Source organism: Canis lupus, chromosome 3 (assembly GCF_048164855.1).
Source record: "Canis lupus baileyi chromosome 3, mCanLup2.hap1, whole genome shotgun sequence".
Classification (NCBI taxonomy): domain Eukaryota; kingdom Metazoa; phylum Chordata; class Mammalia; order Carnivora; family Canidae; genus Canis; species Canis lupus.
Genome location: NC_132840.1, coordinates 46553531 through 46570847, shown reverse-complemented (window position 1 = coordinate 46570847; position 17317 = coordinate 46553531). Strand labels below are relative to the sequence as shown.

The 17317-nt window shown below is 47.2% G+C and overlaps 1 protein-coding gene across 7 annotated transcripts in view; it reads right to left on the bottom strand.

Moving 5' to 3' along the window:
* USP22 (ubiquitin specific peptidase 22) overlaps window positions 1-17317 on the bottom strand; it is a 92114-nt gene that overhangs the window by 38666 nt on the left and 36131 nt on the right. For 6 of the 7 annotated variants that reach the window (XM_072820805.1, XM_072820803.1, XM_072820802.1 and 3 more), the window contains exons 9-13: window positions 13839-13965; window positions 12856-12947; window positions 12130-12192; window positions 11452-11601; window positions 184-276 (exon numbers count right to left, since the gene is read on the bottom strand). In XM_072820805.1, coding sequence (XP_072676906.1) covers window positions 186-276; window positions 11452-11601; window positions 12130-12192; window positions 12856-12947; window positions 13839-13965 — 523 coding nt within the window. In that variant the 3' untranslated portion in view covers window positions 184-185. Of the gene's footprint in view, window positions 1-183; window positions 277-7569; window positions 10634-11451; window positions 11602-12129; window positions 12193-12855; window positions 12948-13838; window positions 13966-17317 lie in introns of those variants that run through there. The other variant, XM_072820806.1, reaches the window with a different exon arrangement.

The following is a 17317-nucleotide window of genomic DNA, read 5'->3' as shown; positions in this document are numbered from 1 at the left end:
ATAAAAATATCAATGACATCGTGTCTTTTCACTGCTTAAAACTCTCTCATGGGTTCTTGACACAGAACAAAATCTCCACCTTTTACAGGGGCCTCTGAGCCCATGTGTTCTGGCCCCTGGCCTCCTCTCAAACTCAGCTCATATCACACTCCAGGGCACCCACCACCCTGCAGCCCCACTCACCCTCATCCTCCTGCCCTGAGGCCTTTGCGTTTGCTGTTCCCTCTACCAGGAATGTGCTTCCCTGCATCTTCACCCAGGTTGGAGGGGGTGCTCCTTTTTAAAAAAAAAAAAAAAAAAAAAAAGATTTTATTTACTTATTCATGAGAGACACAGAGAGAGGGGCAGAGACATAGGCAGAGGGAGAAGCAGGCTCCATGGAAGGAGCCCAATGTGGGACTCGATCCTGGGACTCTGGGATCACACCCTGAGCCGAAGGCAGGCGCTCAACCGCTGAGCCACCCAGGCATGGAGGGGGTACTCCTATTGTGCAAAAGTCAGCTCAAATGCCATCTTCTCAGAGCCCCCTCCCCCCACCCCCAGCAGTTTCTCTTTTCCCTGATTTCTTAAAATCTCAGAAATCTCAGAGAAATGATTTTGGAAACTTCTCAAAATTAATTTTTGGTACAAAGGAGATAGGGAAGGGAGAGATTTCCTCCAGCTGTGCTTCTCTGGCTCTTGGTATTTTACATGAGCTATCTGGGCCGGCAGTTCTCAGCCTTAGCTGAACATGAGAATCCCTGGGGGGAAAAATCTGCAAAAAAAACTCCCAAAACTCCAGATGCCTGCACCACACTTTAGATCAATTAAATCAGATTCTCAAGAATGGGGAGGGCCAGGCATCCAGAGGCTTTTTAGGCTCCCAAGTGGCTCCAGGTGAAGAACCAGTGGTCTGGTCCTAAAACGGGCCATATCACCCACCAGCCTGACATTTGATCTCTTTCCAAGAGACCAGGGACAGGTCCACCATCTGCTTAGCAAAATACCTTGTTTCTCCTTCCTAATTTTTGTTGACACTCCCTCATTTATAGATTCATCAAAGGAAAAATACCAAACATATGCTAGGAAATGGACATAAGGGCTTGGTATGCATTTTTCCTTGTGAGTCAGAAGGCACACCACAGATCCCAAGAGCCCCAAGCTTGGCTTTCAGGTTTAGGGTTTTAAAAATTATTTATGTAAGTCTTACTACATGCCACGCATTTTTCTAAGCACTTTCCACATATTAACTCAAATTTTTTCCATATAATAATCCTATGAGAGGATACTAGTAGTGTCCCCCATTTTCTAGATGAGTTTAAGTAGCTCACCCAAAGGTACCCAGAACCAGGATTTGTGTGCAGGCAGCCTGGTTCCACATCCTGTCTCTTAATCACTGGACTGTACCACAGAGAAGGTTTAAATCACAAGTGAAAACATTAGAGAAGCTGGAACTTGCATCTTAGCATGCGGTGACATGCCCCTGACAAGGCAGAGAAACCACATGAATGCATCGGCATGGAAAGCATGAAAAATCCTGGCTGGAGACCAGGAGGAATTTTTCCACTGGCTGCTCAGGAGAAGCAGGCCACAGCATAGGTCAGAGGTGGCAGTGGTCACACAGTGTCTCTCCCCCAAGCCTTCCAGACTTGGCTTTTAGAATTGACGGGAAACCACGGCGTGGGCTGGATTCAACAGTGGAGCCAAGGGAGCTCGCTAAGGTGTCCCTCTGAGCCTTCATCTTCCCATCTTCAAGGACACGCTGTTCCTTTTACCTGGAATGTTCTACCTCTGATAGCCTGTGCTCAGTTTCTTACTTCCTTCAGGACTCTGCTGGGAGGTTGTCTTATTGAAGAGCTATTTGACCACCTGTGTAAACAGCACACCCACTGCTGTCGCGCTCTGGCCCCCAGCCTCTCTACGCAGAGCTCAGCACAGTCTGACGTATATGTGTGTCCCCCACACTGACTGTACCCTCCGTGAGCACAGGACTGTGGGCTCGCTCCTGATGTCCACAACAGTACAAGCCCTGAATGATACAGGGCGTCAAATAGTTGCCAAATGAGTGAATTCAGGAGCCCAATGGGATCACTGTTAAACTCTACTAGTTTGAACACTCTATAGAAATGCAACTTATTTACATTTCATCTTTCTCTCTTAGCCACTGGCATGGACATCCATTCATGACTGACTGGTATCACCATCAGGAGAAGCAGGGAGAAAAAAAAATCTCTAGACTCCTCAGATGTCAGGATTGGGGAGGAGTGTTTCCCAACCACCCATTTTAAACTCTGCCTCTTCTCATCCTACAACGGAGGGGCCAGAGGGCTCAAAAGAACCACCAGCCCGAGGAGCACCCTCAGTGAGTGCAGAGCCCCAACTAGTGCTCATCTCTTGTCCCCTGAAAAGATCCTTTCCTGTCCATCAAACTGCTTTTTCAGGAGCAGACCGATCCACTGACAGAAATGGGGTGGGGGGGGTGGACGTGGAGTTACGATCAGGCCACAGTAGTATTCACAGATTTGCTGCATGAGGAGTATTTGTCTCCAACTTATAGGAGCTCCCACACTGGGATAAAGTGTGTAAGATTTCAGGTGGATACATTTCTTCTTATGAAAAAGGTGGAGTATGCCTCCTTCATTGGCAGAGTTGTGTGTGCAGACAGGGAGCTGGGGACCTGGAGAAAGTCAGGGGGTCCTGCCCCAGGAGACTGGTCCAGGTTGGGGCTTCAGCTTTGCCCTGAATTACACTGGCCATCATGCCCATTGCAGGAGGGGACTTTGTGTTTGTTTTAATGCATGAGTCTGAGAGTCCCAGGAGACAGAGATGTCAGAGTGCGGTGGATGCTTGGTGCACACCCCAGGCCCTCCCAGGACTGAAGCATCCGGTTCCCCCTCTGGAGGAGGGAACAACAATCAACAGGGCCACCTCATCCACACCACTGTTGCCCCTGTCCTGCTAAGTGTCACTTCCTCAGCCAGGCCCCCAACTGCCCTGTAAGGTTGCCAGAGCACTCTGTACCCACGATTGTTCACAATTCTTACAGACATTAGGTCCATGCTTATTTCCTTTCCTGCAAGTTCCTCAGGGACAGGACCTGGCCTCTTTCTGCTCACCATCACACTCCACTGGAGATCTGTTATCAAAGTCCCACACTGAGCAGGAGAGTCATTTATTCAGTGAATACTGTGGACCAGGTGCTATGTTAAGCGCTGTAGACTAGATCTGGGCCATCCCCATTTTCACATATCATTCTTTTATTGAAGCAGCCCAAGACAATAGTTTTTCTTTAATCAAAAAAAATTATCTCTTGCTCACGTAACATGTCTGTCCAGTCACCTATAGGTTCTCCTCCATGTCATCCTTCCCCCAGGATATTCTGGTTGATGGAGACTAACTGAACTTTGCCAGCTGTTGTGGCAGACAGGTAAAGAGAGCGCAGAGAAACATGCACTGGCTGAGTCTGCCCAGAGAGCGTGCATATGATTTTTTTTTTTTTTTTTGTAATGGAAGTATGTTTGACCCATTCTGATTATTCCCCCAGCTCCCAAGTGTAAAGTGGGCATACTTGGCACTTTGGCAGGATCTCCATGTGACTTTTAACCCGCTAGGTGAGGTCTACTGTGGTTGGAAGGACTCTGGAAATTCCTGGAACTTCATCTCCCTTACCAAGACAGTAAACCAGAAGCAATACGTATCCTTGGGGTGGGGGGTGGGGGGAGGGTCTTTTCTTTCCTTCTTTTTTTTTAAGATTTTATTTTAGAAAAAAAGAGAAGATTTTATTTTAGAGAATGAGCATGAGTGGGAAGGAGGGACAGAGGGAGAGCAGCAGACTCCCCGCTGAGCAGGGAGGCAACTTGGGGCTCAATCCCAGGACCCCGGCATCATAACCTGAGCCAAGAGCAGATGCCCAACCAAGCCACCCAGGTGCCCCTCCTGGGAGGACTTTGGATTTACACCCCCATCAAAGAATTAAAAGACACAGCAGCGGTATTACCAATCACAGTCCCATTTAATTCACCTGTATGGCCTGTGCAGATCTGTGGGAATGATGGCTGACTACTATAAGCCTAATCAAATGCTGTCCAGTTGCAGTTGCTGCCACAGAAGGGGTGCCACATTTACTGGAACAAATCAACATGGCTCCTGGCCCTAAGTATGCATCAATTGATCTGATGAATGCAGTTTTTTTTTTTTTCCATACCAATTTATAAGGACCACCAAGGCACTTTGCTTTTATGTGACAGGGCCAGCAGTACCCCTCACAGTATAGACTAGGGCTACATTAATTCTGCTTTCTGTTGTAAGAGTCTATATACATTATCTACTGCCTTGATATTCCATAATTCATCACCCTGGTCCACTATATTGATAGCACTTTGCTGGCTGGACCTGATAAGCAAGTAGTAGTAAATCCTACAGAAGCTTTAATAAGACAAGTGAACCAAAGCATGAGAAATAAACACCCCAAACCTCAAGCCTCCACAACTCAATGAAGTTTCTGGGGGCTCAGTAGTCTGAAGCCTGTTCAAGAGATCTTCAAGGTAAAGCATAAATTGCTGCAAGTTATACCACCTACTCTATAGAAAGAGGAACAATTCCTGACAGGGCTTGTTGGGTTTTGGAGGTAGCATACACCACAGTTGAGTGTGTTAATTTGACCATCTCCAAAAGCAGCATATGGCTCCCAGTTGCATAAGGACTTAAGTTCAGGTTGTCATACATGCTATACTATCACTCAAATCTTATAATCCAGAAGATCCAATGATACTCAAAGTGTCCATGGCAAATAAGGATGCTTTACGGAGACTCTAGCAAGAGCCAATAGGAGAGAAATGACACAGATCTCCAGGATTTCAGGGCGACTCCAATCTATGTCCTCCTCCTCAGATATGTATTCTCCTTTCTAGAAATAGCTCCTGCTTATTTCTTGGACTTAGCAGATTGAACATGTAATCATAAGACATGAGTTGGCCAGGCAGCCCAAGCATCCCGTAACAAGTGGTCTGACCCACTTGGCCTTAAGGTTGGGCTTGTCCAGTGGCCATCTATCATGTATGGGAATGGCATGTGGAAGAGTGAGTGTAGGCATGTCCAGAAGGTAAATTGCATGAACAGGTGCCTCAGACTTGCAACAGACACCTACTACATGGCATCAAGTGTTTTTTTGTGGCCAGATGACTGAGGACACTTACAGTGATGAAGGAAAATCCTGAGTGAAACTCTGAGCTGTGCATCTGGGTACCCACTTTGTCTGGAGTAAGAAAGGGCCAAAAGTAGTGACCTACATTGATTTGTGGTAAGTTGCCAGCAGCTTGGCTAGATGGTCAAACACCTGAACAGGATTGACTGATTGATTTAAAGATATTATCTATTTATTCATGAGAGACATAAAGAGAGAAGCAGAGACATAAGCAGAGGGAGAAGCAGGCTCCTCACAAGGATCCTGATGTGGGACTCAATCCTGGGACTCTGGGATCATGCCCTGAGCCAAAGACAGATGCTCAACCACTGAGCCACCCAGGCATCCCACCTGAACAGGATTTAAAGAATTAGTGACAAGGTCTGGTTGGGGACAGACCTCTCAAAATGGGCACCGACCACAAAGATATCTGTACCCATGTGAGCCCACCAGAGACTCCCTATAGGTGATGCTCTTAATGATCAGAAGACAAAATGGCATGCCGTCTGGATGTGGTCAGCTTCCTTCCCCAGGAAGACCCATGAACCGAAGAGCCATGAAGACGGGTGGGAGCTAGAATAGGCTCAACGTCTTAGACCTGCTCTGCCCGAGACTCACTAAGCTAACTACAGCTGAGTGCCTAAGCAGCTAACAACGAACACTAACACAGAGGCCCTAGGATGGCATTTCTTAAGAGGACCAGCTAGCCCCACCCGGTGGCAGGTTGACTTCACTGGGCCTCTTGCATCATGGAGGGGGCAGAGATTTGTCTTCACTGGAATAAACTCATATTCTGATGACAGACAGCCCTGTCAGCAGCACCAATCAGTCACATTCCACAAATTGCTTCTGATCACAGAACCCAAATCACAGCAAAGGGCATTTGTGAGCAACAGGCTTGTATCCATGGAACTAACTGTTCTCACTACATCACCCCCCTCCTGGAAGCAGCTGGGCATACTGAGGACTCAGCTATGGTGAAAGAATGAGGTTCTACCTTTCAGGATGATTTTTTTTATGTCTTTAGCCAGAGACCATTATCTTGTGCGGACTCCCTCCCTTACAGCCAGAATATATGGGTCTGAGGATCAAGGTGTGGGAGTGGGGTTGGCATTTCCCAGTACTTTTTTTTTTTTTTCTTAATTCATGAGAGAGAGAATGAGAGAGAGAGAGAGAGAGAGAGGCAGAGACACAAGTAGAGGGAGAAGCAGGCTCCATGCAGGGAGCCTGACATGGGACTCGATCCCGGGTCTTCAGATCAGGCCCTGGGCCAAAAGCAGGAACTAAAGCGCTGAGCCACCCGGGCTGCCCGGCACTTCCCAGTATTACACTAATAATCCAATCAAAGCATCTTTTTATTCCACGCCTGGAAAATTTGGTCTTTGTTGGCTTAGTAGTCTTAGACCCTAAGGGGAATATTTTCCACTGAGCGACACAACACTGGTTCTGAGTAATATGAAGAGCATGCTACTCTGTGGGGACAGAAGACTACACCTGGGACTCGGGGGGATTCTCCGGTATCTCTTGATGTTTCCATGTAAGGGAAGTAAAGGCAATTGCAGCAAAGGTTCCTTAAAAAAAGGGTATTTCAGCAATAAGGGTTTGGGTCAACCTGGTAAAAAATCAGTTAAGGGAGTTTCTGAGGACAAGGGAAGTGTGGAGGGAGTAGGAATTGGGGGGGGGGGGTCACAAATGTCAACTACAATCCTGTGACCAATTACAGAATCAAGGGTAGCCATAACCGTGCACATTTTCTCCTTATATTCTCATGCACTTTTCTCATTTGGGGCACTTACTCCAAATGCATGTTGTTATACCACATCCTGGGCCTGGTCACTAAACGTGGGCAAGGATTCCTGCATTTAAGAAGCTCCTCGGGATGCCTGAATGGCTCCGTGGTTTGGCACCTGCCTTCAGCCCGGGAGCATGATCCTGGAGTCCCAGGATCGAGTCCCACATCGGGCTCCCCACAGGGAGCCTGCTTCTCCCTCTGCCTGTGTCTCTGCCTCTCTCTCTCTGTGTCTCTCACGAATAAATAAATCCTTAAAAACTAAAAAAATAAAGAAGCTCCTCTGTTGACTATTCCAGTGACTAACTCTGAGAGGGCATGGTTGTCCTGAATCCCAGATATGTCACCATGCTGCCCACCAAGAGGAAGAAAGGAGGGTCAGAGAAGCAGTGAGCCAATCAGAGAAAATGAGAACATGTGGGGTGCATGGACATCCCCCCACCGCCCCTCCCCACCCCCCAGGCAGTCACTGGACCCGCCCAAACCAAGTAGGAGCTCTGGTCGCTGACCTCGGCAGGGTTCCTGTCACCACAGCTCAGCCCTGGCATCCGCACACAGGAGCCTCTCATCCACAGCACCCTCTCTGGCTGCTGTCATTAGGAAGAGGAGAGTCGGCTAGTTTTCAGAGAAAATGTTGCTTTATTATGACATAGGAAAGACTACAAGCCATTAAGGGAGAAGATTCGACAGTTCCTCAAAATGACAGGTAAAAGGGAGGTGTAAACATCTTGGTAATAAAATCCACAGCACGATCATTGGAATCTTTTCTTACAGTTTTTGTTTTCAAGGTTATAGTAAACAAAACAGTCACTTGAATTGTCAAAAGAACGGCCATTTTACCCAAGGAAAGCATACACACCAAGCCAAAGGACAACAGCACGGGGCTATGTGTTGTGGGGGTGGGGGCGCTGCCGCAGGAAGGAGGCCTGGGCGATCCCGCGCCCTGGAGAGGAGGCCCGGCTGCTCGGGCTGCCCACCCCCGGCCCTAGCTCGCCCCCACTCTCCCAGCACAGACGCTGCTCAGAACTCACTTCAGACCTCAGAAGAGGAAAAAAAAGCCCAGTTTCACTGTGAAGCACTGAAGTGATAGCCAAGATCTCAGAAATACAGCTTATTTTAAAACCACTGGAGGGAGTGCAGGAGAGGCTCACCCAATGATCCCTTAGTGTCAGATGCACTTGGTAATGACCTGAACACATACACAGGGGTGGTTACTAGGAAACAAGGAAGCCATTTTCCTGAATCGAATAACTGGCTTGGGAGCAAGAGAAAAACTCCAGGCCCATCAGAGTATTTTGTTGGTAACAAGGTAAATCCCAGCACACTTGGCGGTGGCAGGATGTCCTGCTGGCAGCACTGCCCATGGTGCCTGCAGTCATGGGAGCTTCCCAGTGGCACACAGACAGGTGACTAGTTGGAACCCTAGTGCCAACAGGGAATAACGAGAATGAATCTGGATATAAACATTTATTAAAATCCTGTCTACAAAAGATAAACGTGGCCTCACTGTCCTCAGACTTCATGCTCTTGGAACAGCTGAACCCTCCTGAACATAAGCAGAAACAGATGTGGGAAGCAGGGCCGGCTGACCACAGGGAACCTATCAGAAAACCCAGGACAATCCAGTAGAGCCAGGTCACAAGGTAGCAAAGTTCATGGCTCAGAACTCTGCAGGTCAGCTTTAGTCAGCTCCTCTTTTTGCTTCTTAAGAAAAGGCAATGGCTCTCCCAAAAAGAAATCTCCAAGTCTCTCTCAAACACACACACATGGCTCAGGCATGTGGGGTTTGAAAACCAGCACCCACCCATATTTCTGATGATGACGATCTTAAAATGCATATTCCTAAAATGCAGAAACACATTGAGCCTGAACTGAGCAAGTACTTTAAAAGCTGCATCACTAAGGACTTTGTCATATATGATGCTGCTGCAGCTATGGATCGTTGTTTCATGTATTCTAGCGTCTTCCACATTGAGCAATAACTACCCAGCTGCTGCTGCTCCTACCCACCTCCTAACCTGACCAGCTAGTGAGCCAGATTAGGAGCACTATTTTTGTATGGCCTACCAGCTAAGAATAGTTAGCACATTTTTAAATAGGGGGGAAAAAAATCCATGATATGTGAAAATTATCAAATTTCAGTATCCACAAAAAGTTTTATTAGAACACACCCATGCTCATCTGTTTATGTATTAACTACGACAGAGACCACATGGCCCAGAAAGCCTCAAATATTTACTCTCTGGCTCTTTACAAAAAAAAAAAAAAAAATTTGTGGTGAACCTGAAACAGAGGGGCTCCCAGGGCAAGCAGTGCGTGTTCTAAGAACTACAGTAAAGCAGTTTCTCCTCCCTTACATCTCTGGGTTAAGTTCTCAGAAATGGACAATCTACGTGTGGGTGTGACCAGACAGATGCATGCAAGATATCTTACAAGGAACACTGCAAACTGTTCCATCTCCCCAGGCGGCTCCTCCCTCTTCTGACCGGCTCATCACAAAGCCATCTCCCCACTATGGTTTAACCAACATCAAAGGTAAAGCAGAGGCAACAGCACTGGCATGCAGACTCCGCTGGAAGCCACCCCGGCTTCCCTCCCACACATGAGCCGCCATGCAACGACAGGGACAGTGAGTGGGACAGGTGGCCAGGAAGCAAATAGGAGGAAGGGGACAATGAAGCCACTGGACCCTTCATTCACTCCAAAGATTCCTAGGAGATACCTGTTAGCCTCAGCCTGACTCTTGTCCGCTGCACCCGTCTTAACCAGGACATCGATGCTTCGAAAGGGAAGGGGAGCAACAAAACCACCACCGATCAAAAAGCAAGATTCACTCTCGAGAATAAAGGAAAACAATCTAATAAATTTCAGTATAAATTCAATAATTCATTCACGTTACTACCATTACGTTTATGAAAATCACCATTGTGGAAAAAGAGAGAAAAGGGGAGAGAGCTCAGAAAATGTCTATTTCTAAAAAAAAACAAGAGAGAACACCTGGGCTGACGCTTCCACATGCAGTTTGATGCTAAGTTATTTGTGGAACAGACGTGCTTGGAAACCCGTTAGTGTCTTCTGTTCCACAGGCTCGGGGACAAGGCGGAGGTTAAGAGCTCCACGCTGTATGTATTTAATACTAAACTCACAGAGAAAGATGCTTTGTGGAGTCCTCTGTCCTTACACGATGTCTGTGGCTCCTGTACTTCGCTGCTTTAATGGACCCATGACTCTCAACCAGGCCGGCGCCTTGTTAAACTGCACCACCGAGTGTAAGCACCGGGACCAGTCCCGCTCCCCCCTCCCCCCACCCCCACTCTCCCCCATGTGGTCTCGAGGGGCACCGGAGCAGAGCCAGTGACACATCAAAGGTGCCCAGTCCCGCACACAGCGCGCCTGCCATTTGGCTGCTTCTGTCATGCGGGTCCTGGAGCCTGGTTCCAAGCACAGCGCTTGTCCATGCAGACGGCACGAGCCCAGGCACCAATTGTGGCTGTGGTGGGGCCCAGACCACAGAGGAATCCGATGTTCTCGGGGGGCACTTCTGTGTGGGTGGTGGCTTCATGACGGGGAGAATGGGGATCATTCTGTGAGGCTAGCCAACTGATCGCCTTCATTGTTTTCAAACCAACTGCAGATAAGGCTACTCATACTCCAGGAACTGTTTGTGGTAGAACAGCAGGTATCTGAGGAGGTGAAGACAGGAAGCATGCTTATAGTCTAACCCATGGAGGTTGAAGCAAAACCAACCCTCCTCCTGCAGGAACACTCGTGTGGTAGGCTCAACACATGCTGGTGGTCTGTTTGCTGGGCTGGGTTTGGGTCCTTGGTCCCCATGGAGGAGGGGCCTTGGCTCAGCAGCAGTGAGCCCACAGTGAATGCCTGTCCTCTCACTTGCGCACCAGGAAGTCACAAGCCCCATCAGCCCTGCTTCCCACACACCCCCAGACTCCGCTTCTCTGCTCTTCCATAGCTACTGCCCTTGTGGTGGAGACTACTCTGGAGGAAACTCTTGCAGCGGCTTCTAGTTCAAAATCCACCCCTTTGGGCAGCCTCCTCACTGTCCACAAAGCCATCCTTTCAAGCACAAATCCTTCTACACAGACTTTCTCAAAGGGCACTCCACTGCTTGGGGTAAACAAAGTGCAGATGCCTCCAGAGTGCTCATGGCAGCTCATCTCAGCCTGTCCCTGGACCCGGGGGCTCTATGGACAGTCTCGAGATGAACAGGGACTTAAAGTAAAAGGTGGATGACAATGGGCCAGGAAGGGATGAAATGGGCAAAGAGTAGAGGAATTCCCTAAGGACCCACATGGCTGCTCATGCCATAGTGAACATAAATGACCACCACCCCATTATCTGTGTTAAGTGATCGACAGTGACCTCGCCCATCCAGTGACCAATCAAGGCTGGCTTCCTGTCAAGCCTTGTTCCTTCAGAGCCTCAAGGCAAACACCCCAGAATGGATGTACACCAAGGTAGTTAGCTGCCAGCCTGGACCTACCCCTCACTGTCCAGCACGTCCTCAATGCTGGCCTTGGTGATGATGGCATCGTCACATTTGAACCACTGGTCCTTGTGCTGCCGAATGAAGCTGGTGTAGTGGCCACTCTCCAGGGTCCCCTGGTGGTTAACTACGGCAAACAAGGAGTACCTGGATTGGGAGCACGGGCAGGGGAGAGATGGAGCAGTCAACTCAGTTTTATTACCACCAGAAGCAGCTGGAAGCCTGCAGAGTGAATAGCCCACTGACCCCAAATGGGAACACCCCAGGAATGAGCGCTGCTGTACAGAGAGCATGAACGCCTGCCTGGTCCGCTCAGCTCTCCAGCTGCTTTGCCAGAAACCACACTTTGTGGAAGTGCAGACAGCTTCAGTACTGGGGATGCTATAAGCAGGTTGTCCTTTGTTCTATCAACCCACGGTAAGCAGGGTAGTAAAGAAGAGAACAGAGGTCTTCCTGCAATGGGAGCTTTATGGTACAGGTGTGAAAAGTCCTTTCCCAACAGGGCTTGAGCATTCTCAACAAGGCTGGATAGCAGCAAGACAGGCAGCAGGCCAGTGGCCAAAAGAAACCAGGGCTCTGCCATCATGGAGCCCTCCCTGCCAAGCCTTCCAGTGGTCCCCGGCTCCCCACTCACCCTCGAGAGGCCCGTGGCAAACCCACAAGGCAACCACTTACTTATTGTCATTGTTGAGACTATCCGTTGGCTGCTGGTACTGTCCATTCATCCTGCTCTCTTTGCTGTAACAAACAACAGCAGCTACTCAGCAGTACTTAAAATAATCAACCGAGCAGACGCATGGCTCCAATAATGATGGTACTACTACCACTGGGGCCTCCCAGAGCAGGTGCAAGACCAGGTGCGTTTCAGACAAGCTTTCTAGTTCTTCCAGCAACCCTGCTTTCTAGGGGGAGCCTATCCCTGTGTGAAGGTGAGGAAGTGAGGCCAAGGCCAGCCCACACAGACCTGACGCCACCTTACTGCTTCAAGCCGAGTCTGTAGTGATCCCCAGGAGACTAATGCACGTTGAACGTATGAGCAAGTGTCACAGTTATTAGGAGGATATATTTTAAGTGGTCCAGGATTATCAAGATTTAAAAATGAGGGAAACTGAATCTATAACTGCAAAATCCACTGTTGCTTAGCTGTATCCAAAGTCCATGACATCAACAGCCACGCTGCTTTGTGTGATCCCACCCGATCACTTGCCAAGTCTGACAGAGGATTTGCTAGAGAAAACTCAAAGCTGAAGCAGCAGGGCTGAGGGAACTCAACTGTGTCCTGATTTAAGATCAGGATAACAATTCAGTTTTAGCAGGTATGCTTCTATCAATGTCAACCCCGGACCCCATGGAGCCATGCCCTTCCGGATCACACATATAGTGTGCCAAACCCTTTCATACCTGGATGCCATGAAGGGGGTCATGTCCAGTTCCAGGGGGAATGACACGTATGTGGTGATCTTCCGCCTCAGCTTGGCCGAGTGTTCAAATCGCTAGAGAAATTGGGTAGAAGGGGAGAGAAGGAAGAGGATGAGGCTATAGGGATTTCCTCCAACAGTGTGTCTCTGGGCACTCCCAAAAGCGGGCTTTTTCATTTTCTTTCTCAACTGCCCTTTGGCCACATTCAGAGCGTTGAGACTCAGTAACACAGTATTAATCCATACAAATCTCATTTGTGGGGTCCAAAAACAGTCTTAAAACAATGGGATTGTTCAAGGCGACTGACACCAAGTGTGCAGGAAAGTAATCTTACATCAAACCCAGCAAAGTGTAAGGTGGCAGAAAATAGAACAGGTATCCATAAGCTCTGGAAGCAAAAATGGACATACTATTCCTCTCACCAAAGACATTCCTTTGACTAGACTGGGGCTACTGAATCCAGCTAGCAAGCCAGGAATGGTTTGGATTTTTTGTTGAAAGGGTCATAAAATAAAACAAAGACCATAAAAACAAAGATCCTATGTGGCCACGAAGCCTAAAATACTTACTATCTGATCCTATACAGAAAAGGCTGACCAGTCTCTGGACCGGATCATAATGCTCTGTGTTTGTTTGCTTTTAAGTAAAAGAAAACCAGAAAACTTTGGTGTTGGGTGTGGTGGTGGTGGGGAATCTGGGGAGGAAGAGGACTAAAATCTTAACCCCCAGCCCCAGTAGAGTAACTCACACCCTACTTTCTTTATGAAGCGATTACTCTGGTTCACCACAAACCTCTCTGGGCAACAGAGAACAGGGGAAGAGTTACAACTTCTGTTCTTCACTGTTCCTTACTGAGTCACTAGAGTTACAAAATGTACCTCTATACACCAAACCCACAGACTCTAAATTGTACTGGGGTTTAAAAATTGAGTTGGCTACTGGAGTCTGCTTTCTAGAAAACTTACTTTGAGATGAAAACAGGCTACAATGGGCAGTTTCTTCATGGTGAGCTGCTTGGTGGACTCCTGGTAGCTATGGCAGCCACTACACTTGATCTTGGCACTGCTTCCTAAGTGCTCTGGTCTGGTAAACCTGCAAGGCATTTTAAAAACATATTTTTAGGGGAAAAAAGATGAGAGAGGAGAAAAAAGAAAAGAATTAGTTTATCATTTTCAATGGATTAATTTCTCTACTAAAAACATGAATACAGTTAGGAGTATTTATAATTTCACAATGAAAACAACAAACTATTTCTTCTTTCGTATCCCCTTATCACTTTAAAAGCTATCTTAAATTTTTTAAAATTAGGGCAGCCCAGATGGCTCAGTGGTTTAGCGCAGCCTTCAGCTCAGGGCTGATCCTGGAGACCCGGGATCGAGTCCCACGATGGGCTCCCTGTGTGGAGCCCGCTTCTCCCTCTGCCTGTGTCTCTGCCTCTCTCTCTCTCGGTCTCTCATGAATAAATAAAGTCTTTAAAAAATTTTTAATTAAAAGTCCAGTGAAATAGTAGTAATAACTTTCTAACTACTTTAAGACCCACCAATTCAAATTTTCAGAAAAATGAGAACTCACGTTCTTGAAAAAAAAAAACTGTACACAAATGTTTTTGGCAGATTTTTTAATAACCAAAAATCTCGGAAGCAAGAGGTCCTTCAGTGTGTGAATGGTTAAAGAAAATAGTACATGATGCCATGGAACACTAGTCAGGAACGAACAGGAACAAGCTATGGGTACACACAACCTGGATGAGTCTCCCCAGAATGTTGGGGGACTGGGGGAGGAGACCCAAAATGTTACATGTTCTATGATTCCATTTACATAACATTCCCAGAATGTTGAATTTGGAAATGGAGCACAGACTCATGGCTGTCAGGGGTTAAGAGGCAATAGTGGTAGGAGGGACCCGCAGGGATGGAAATGCCTGCTTCAATGTCAACATCCTGATTGTGATATTGTACTATAATTTTACAAGCTGTTAGCACTGGGGGAAACTCAGTAGAGAATACTCAGTTATTTTTTATTTATTTTTTAATTAAAGATTTTATTTATTTATTCATGAGAGACACAGAGAGAGAGAGAGATAGAGAAGGGCAGAGACACAGGCAGAGGGAGAAGCATGCTCCATGCAGGGAGCCCGACGTGGGACTCAATCCTGGGTCTCCAGGATCACACCCCAGGCCAAAGGCAGTGCTAAACGCTGGGCCACCGGGGCTGCCCCTCAGTTATTTTTTATAAATGCACGTGAATCTGTATCTTAAAATAGAAGTTAAATTTTAAAAATGGGGAAATGATCATTTTCTAATGATGAAAATAGATCACACCATAGATAGTAAGTTGGCAAGCATTTCTGACACAGGTGGTGGCTACTAAAAAGAAAAATCCATAAAACAGATGTTTCGGTATGGTGTTGTTTTTTTTTTTTTTTAATTTTATAAAGTATGCTTCTTTCCTTTTTTTTTTTAAAGATTTTATTTATTTATTCATGGGAGACACACAGAGAGAGAGAGAGAGAGAGAGAGAGAGAGAGAGAGAGGCAGAGACATAGGCAGAGGGAGAAGCAGGCTCTATGCAGGGAGCCTGACATGGGACTTGATCCCAGGTCTCCAGGATCACACCTTGGGCTGAAGGCGGCGCTAAACCGCTGAGCCACCCAGGGTGCCCTCAATATGGCAAAATTTTGTAAATGTAAAGCTGAAAAACAAATAAAATTCACCTTTCACCACTGGGTCTGGAAATCTTTGTTTACCCTTCAGAACTCTGTCATCTCACTAGGGCAAGACGATGCCCCCTTCTGACCACTGCCTGCCCCGGAGGTGCCCCGGGAGTGGGAAGCCAATGAGACAGCAGGTAGATCTTATAAAGGAAGAACACAATAAAAAATAAAAAAATAAAGGAGAAACACCAGAAAACAAGGCATCTGAACTGTGGAAGGAGCCTTGGTATCCATTGACAGATGAATGGATAAAGGAGATGTGGTCTATGTATACACTGGAATATTTCTCAGTCATTAGACATGACAAATACCCACAATTTGCTTCAACGTGGATGGAACTGGAGGGTATTATGCTGAGTGAAGAAAGTCAGTTGGAGAAGGACAAACATTATATGGTCTCATTCATTTGGGGAATATAAAAAATAGTGAAAGGGAATAAAGGGGAAAGGAGAGAAAATGAGTGGGAAATATCAGAGAGGGTGACAGATCATGAGAGACTCCTAACTCTGGGAAAGGAACAAGGGGTAGTGGAAAGGGATGTGAGCGGGAGGATGGGGTGACTGGGTGACAGGCACTGAGGGGGGCACTTGACGAGATACGCACTGGATGTTATGCTGTATGTTGGCAAATTGAACTCCAATAAAAAAAATAGGATAGGATAGGATAGGAAAGGAAAGGAAAGGGGAAAGGAATCTGAGCGGGCTTGCTGCAACCTACAAGAACGAGCCCATAAATGCAATCTGCAACCTGCAGAGCATGGGTAATTCTGTGGAAAGTGATGTTGTCTTTTCAACATAGAAATGGTTAAGGAAACCAAAGGGAGACTGAAGCCTACGGATTTGCGAGGGGCTTGTGAAACCAAACAACGAAGTGTAGTGTGTAGGCCTCATTTGGATCCTGAGTTGAATGGACTGTACAGAATAGTTTTTTATAAAGCCAACCAGGGCAGTTTGAACACTGGGTATCTGACTGGAAGAGAGAAGGTGCCCAGGTTTATAGTGAAGACTTTGGATACACATGACTAACCATGACACTAGCTCATAATCCAATTTTCCAACTAAAACCAATTTGGCACCACTCCAACCCAACCACTCAGGAACACACTGGGGGCCACGACCACTTCCCTGACATCTACATGGACTTCCCCATTCAGCATAGGGTGACAGCAGGGCCTAGTATTCAGGCCAGTGTCATTACCAGGCAGAAATAGCACTGTGCACTGAGGATAAACACTGACTCTTAGAACTGAAGTCCAAGGCCGGCCCACAGCTGAAACTGGGCTGAAGACTCTGCCCATCCAGCAAGCATTCAGAAAACAGGTGACTGATGGTGGAAAGCAAAGTGCCTGAGGCAACAAACCTACCCAGCCTGGTGGCAAACAACACTTCCTTAAAGGAGCCCTCAAGTGCCTTCCCCAGTGAAGGAAGGAAGCGCCTCTGAGGCTCGTGCTACCAGAACTCACTTCCGTGATAGGTCCGAGTTTCCTGACATGCCGCCTTCGTGGCTTGTGAAGTCACACTAGAGGTGTAAACATTTTACTCACCCTTGCATTTGGATAAACATGCTTCAGCCAGTTATAACCACTTTGCCAACTAGTACCAATTAACCAACTTATCAATAAACAACACACTGCTTCTCATGAGGAGGCACGTTTTTTTAAACATACGCCAGTGCCGTAGAAAATGCTGAGTCCAAAGTCCTCTTTTGATGTTTTCTCATTTATTTTTCTGG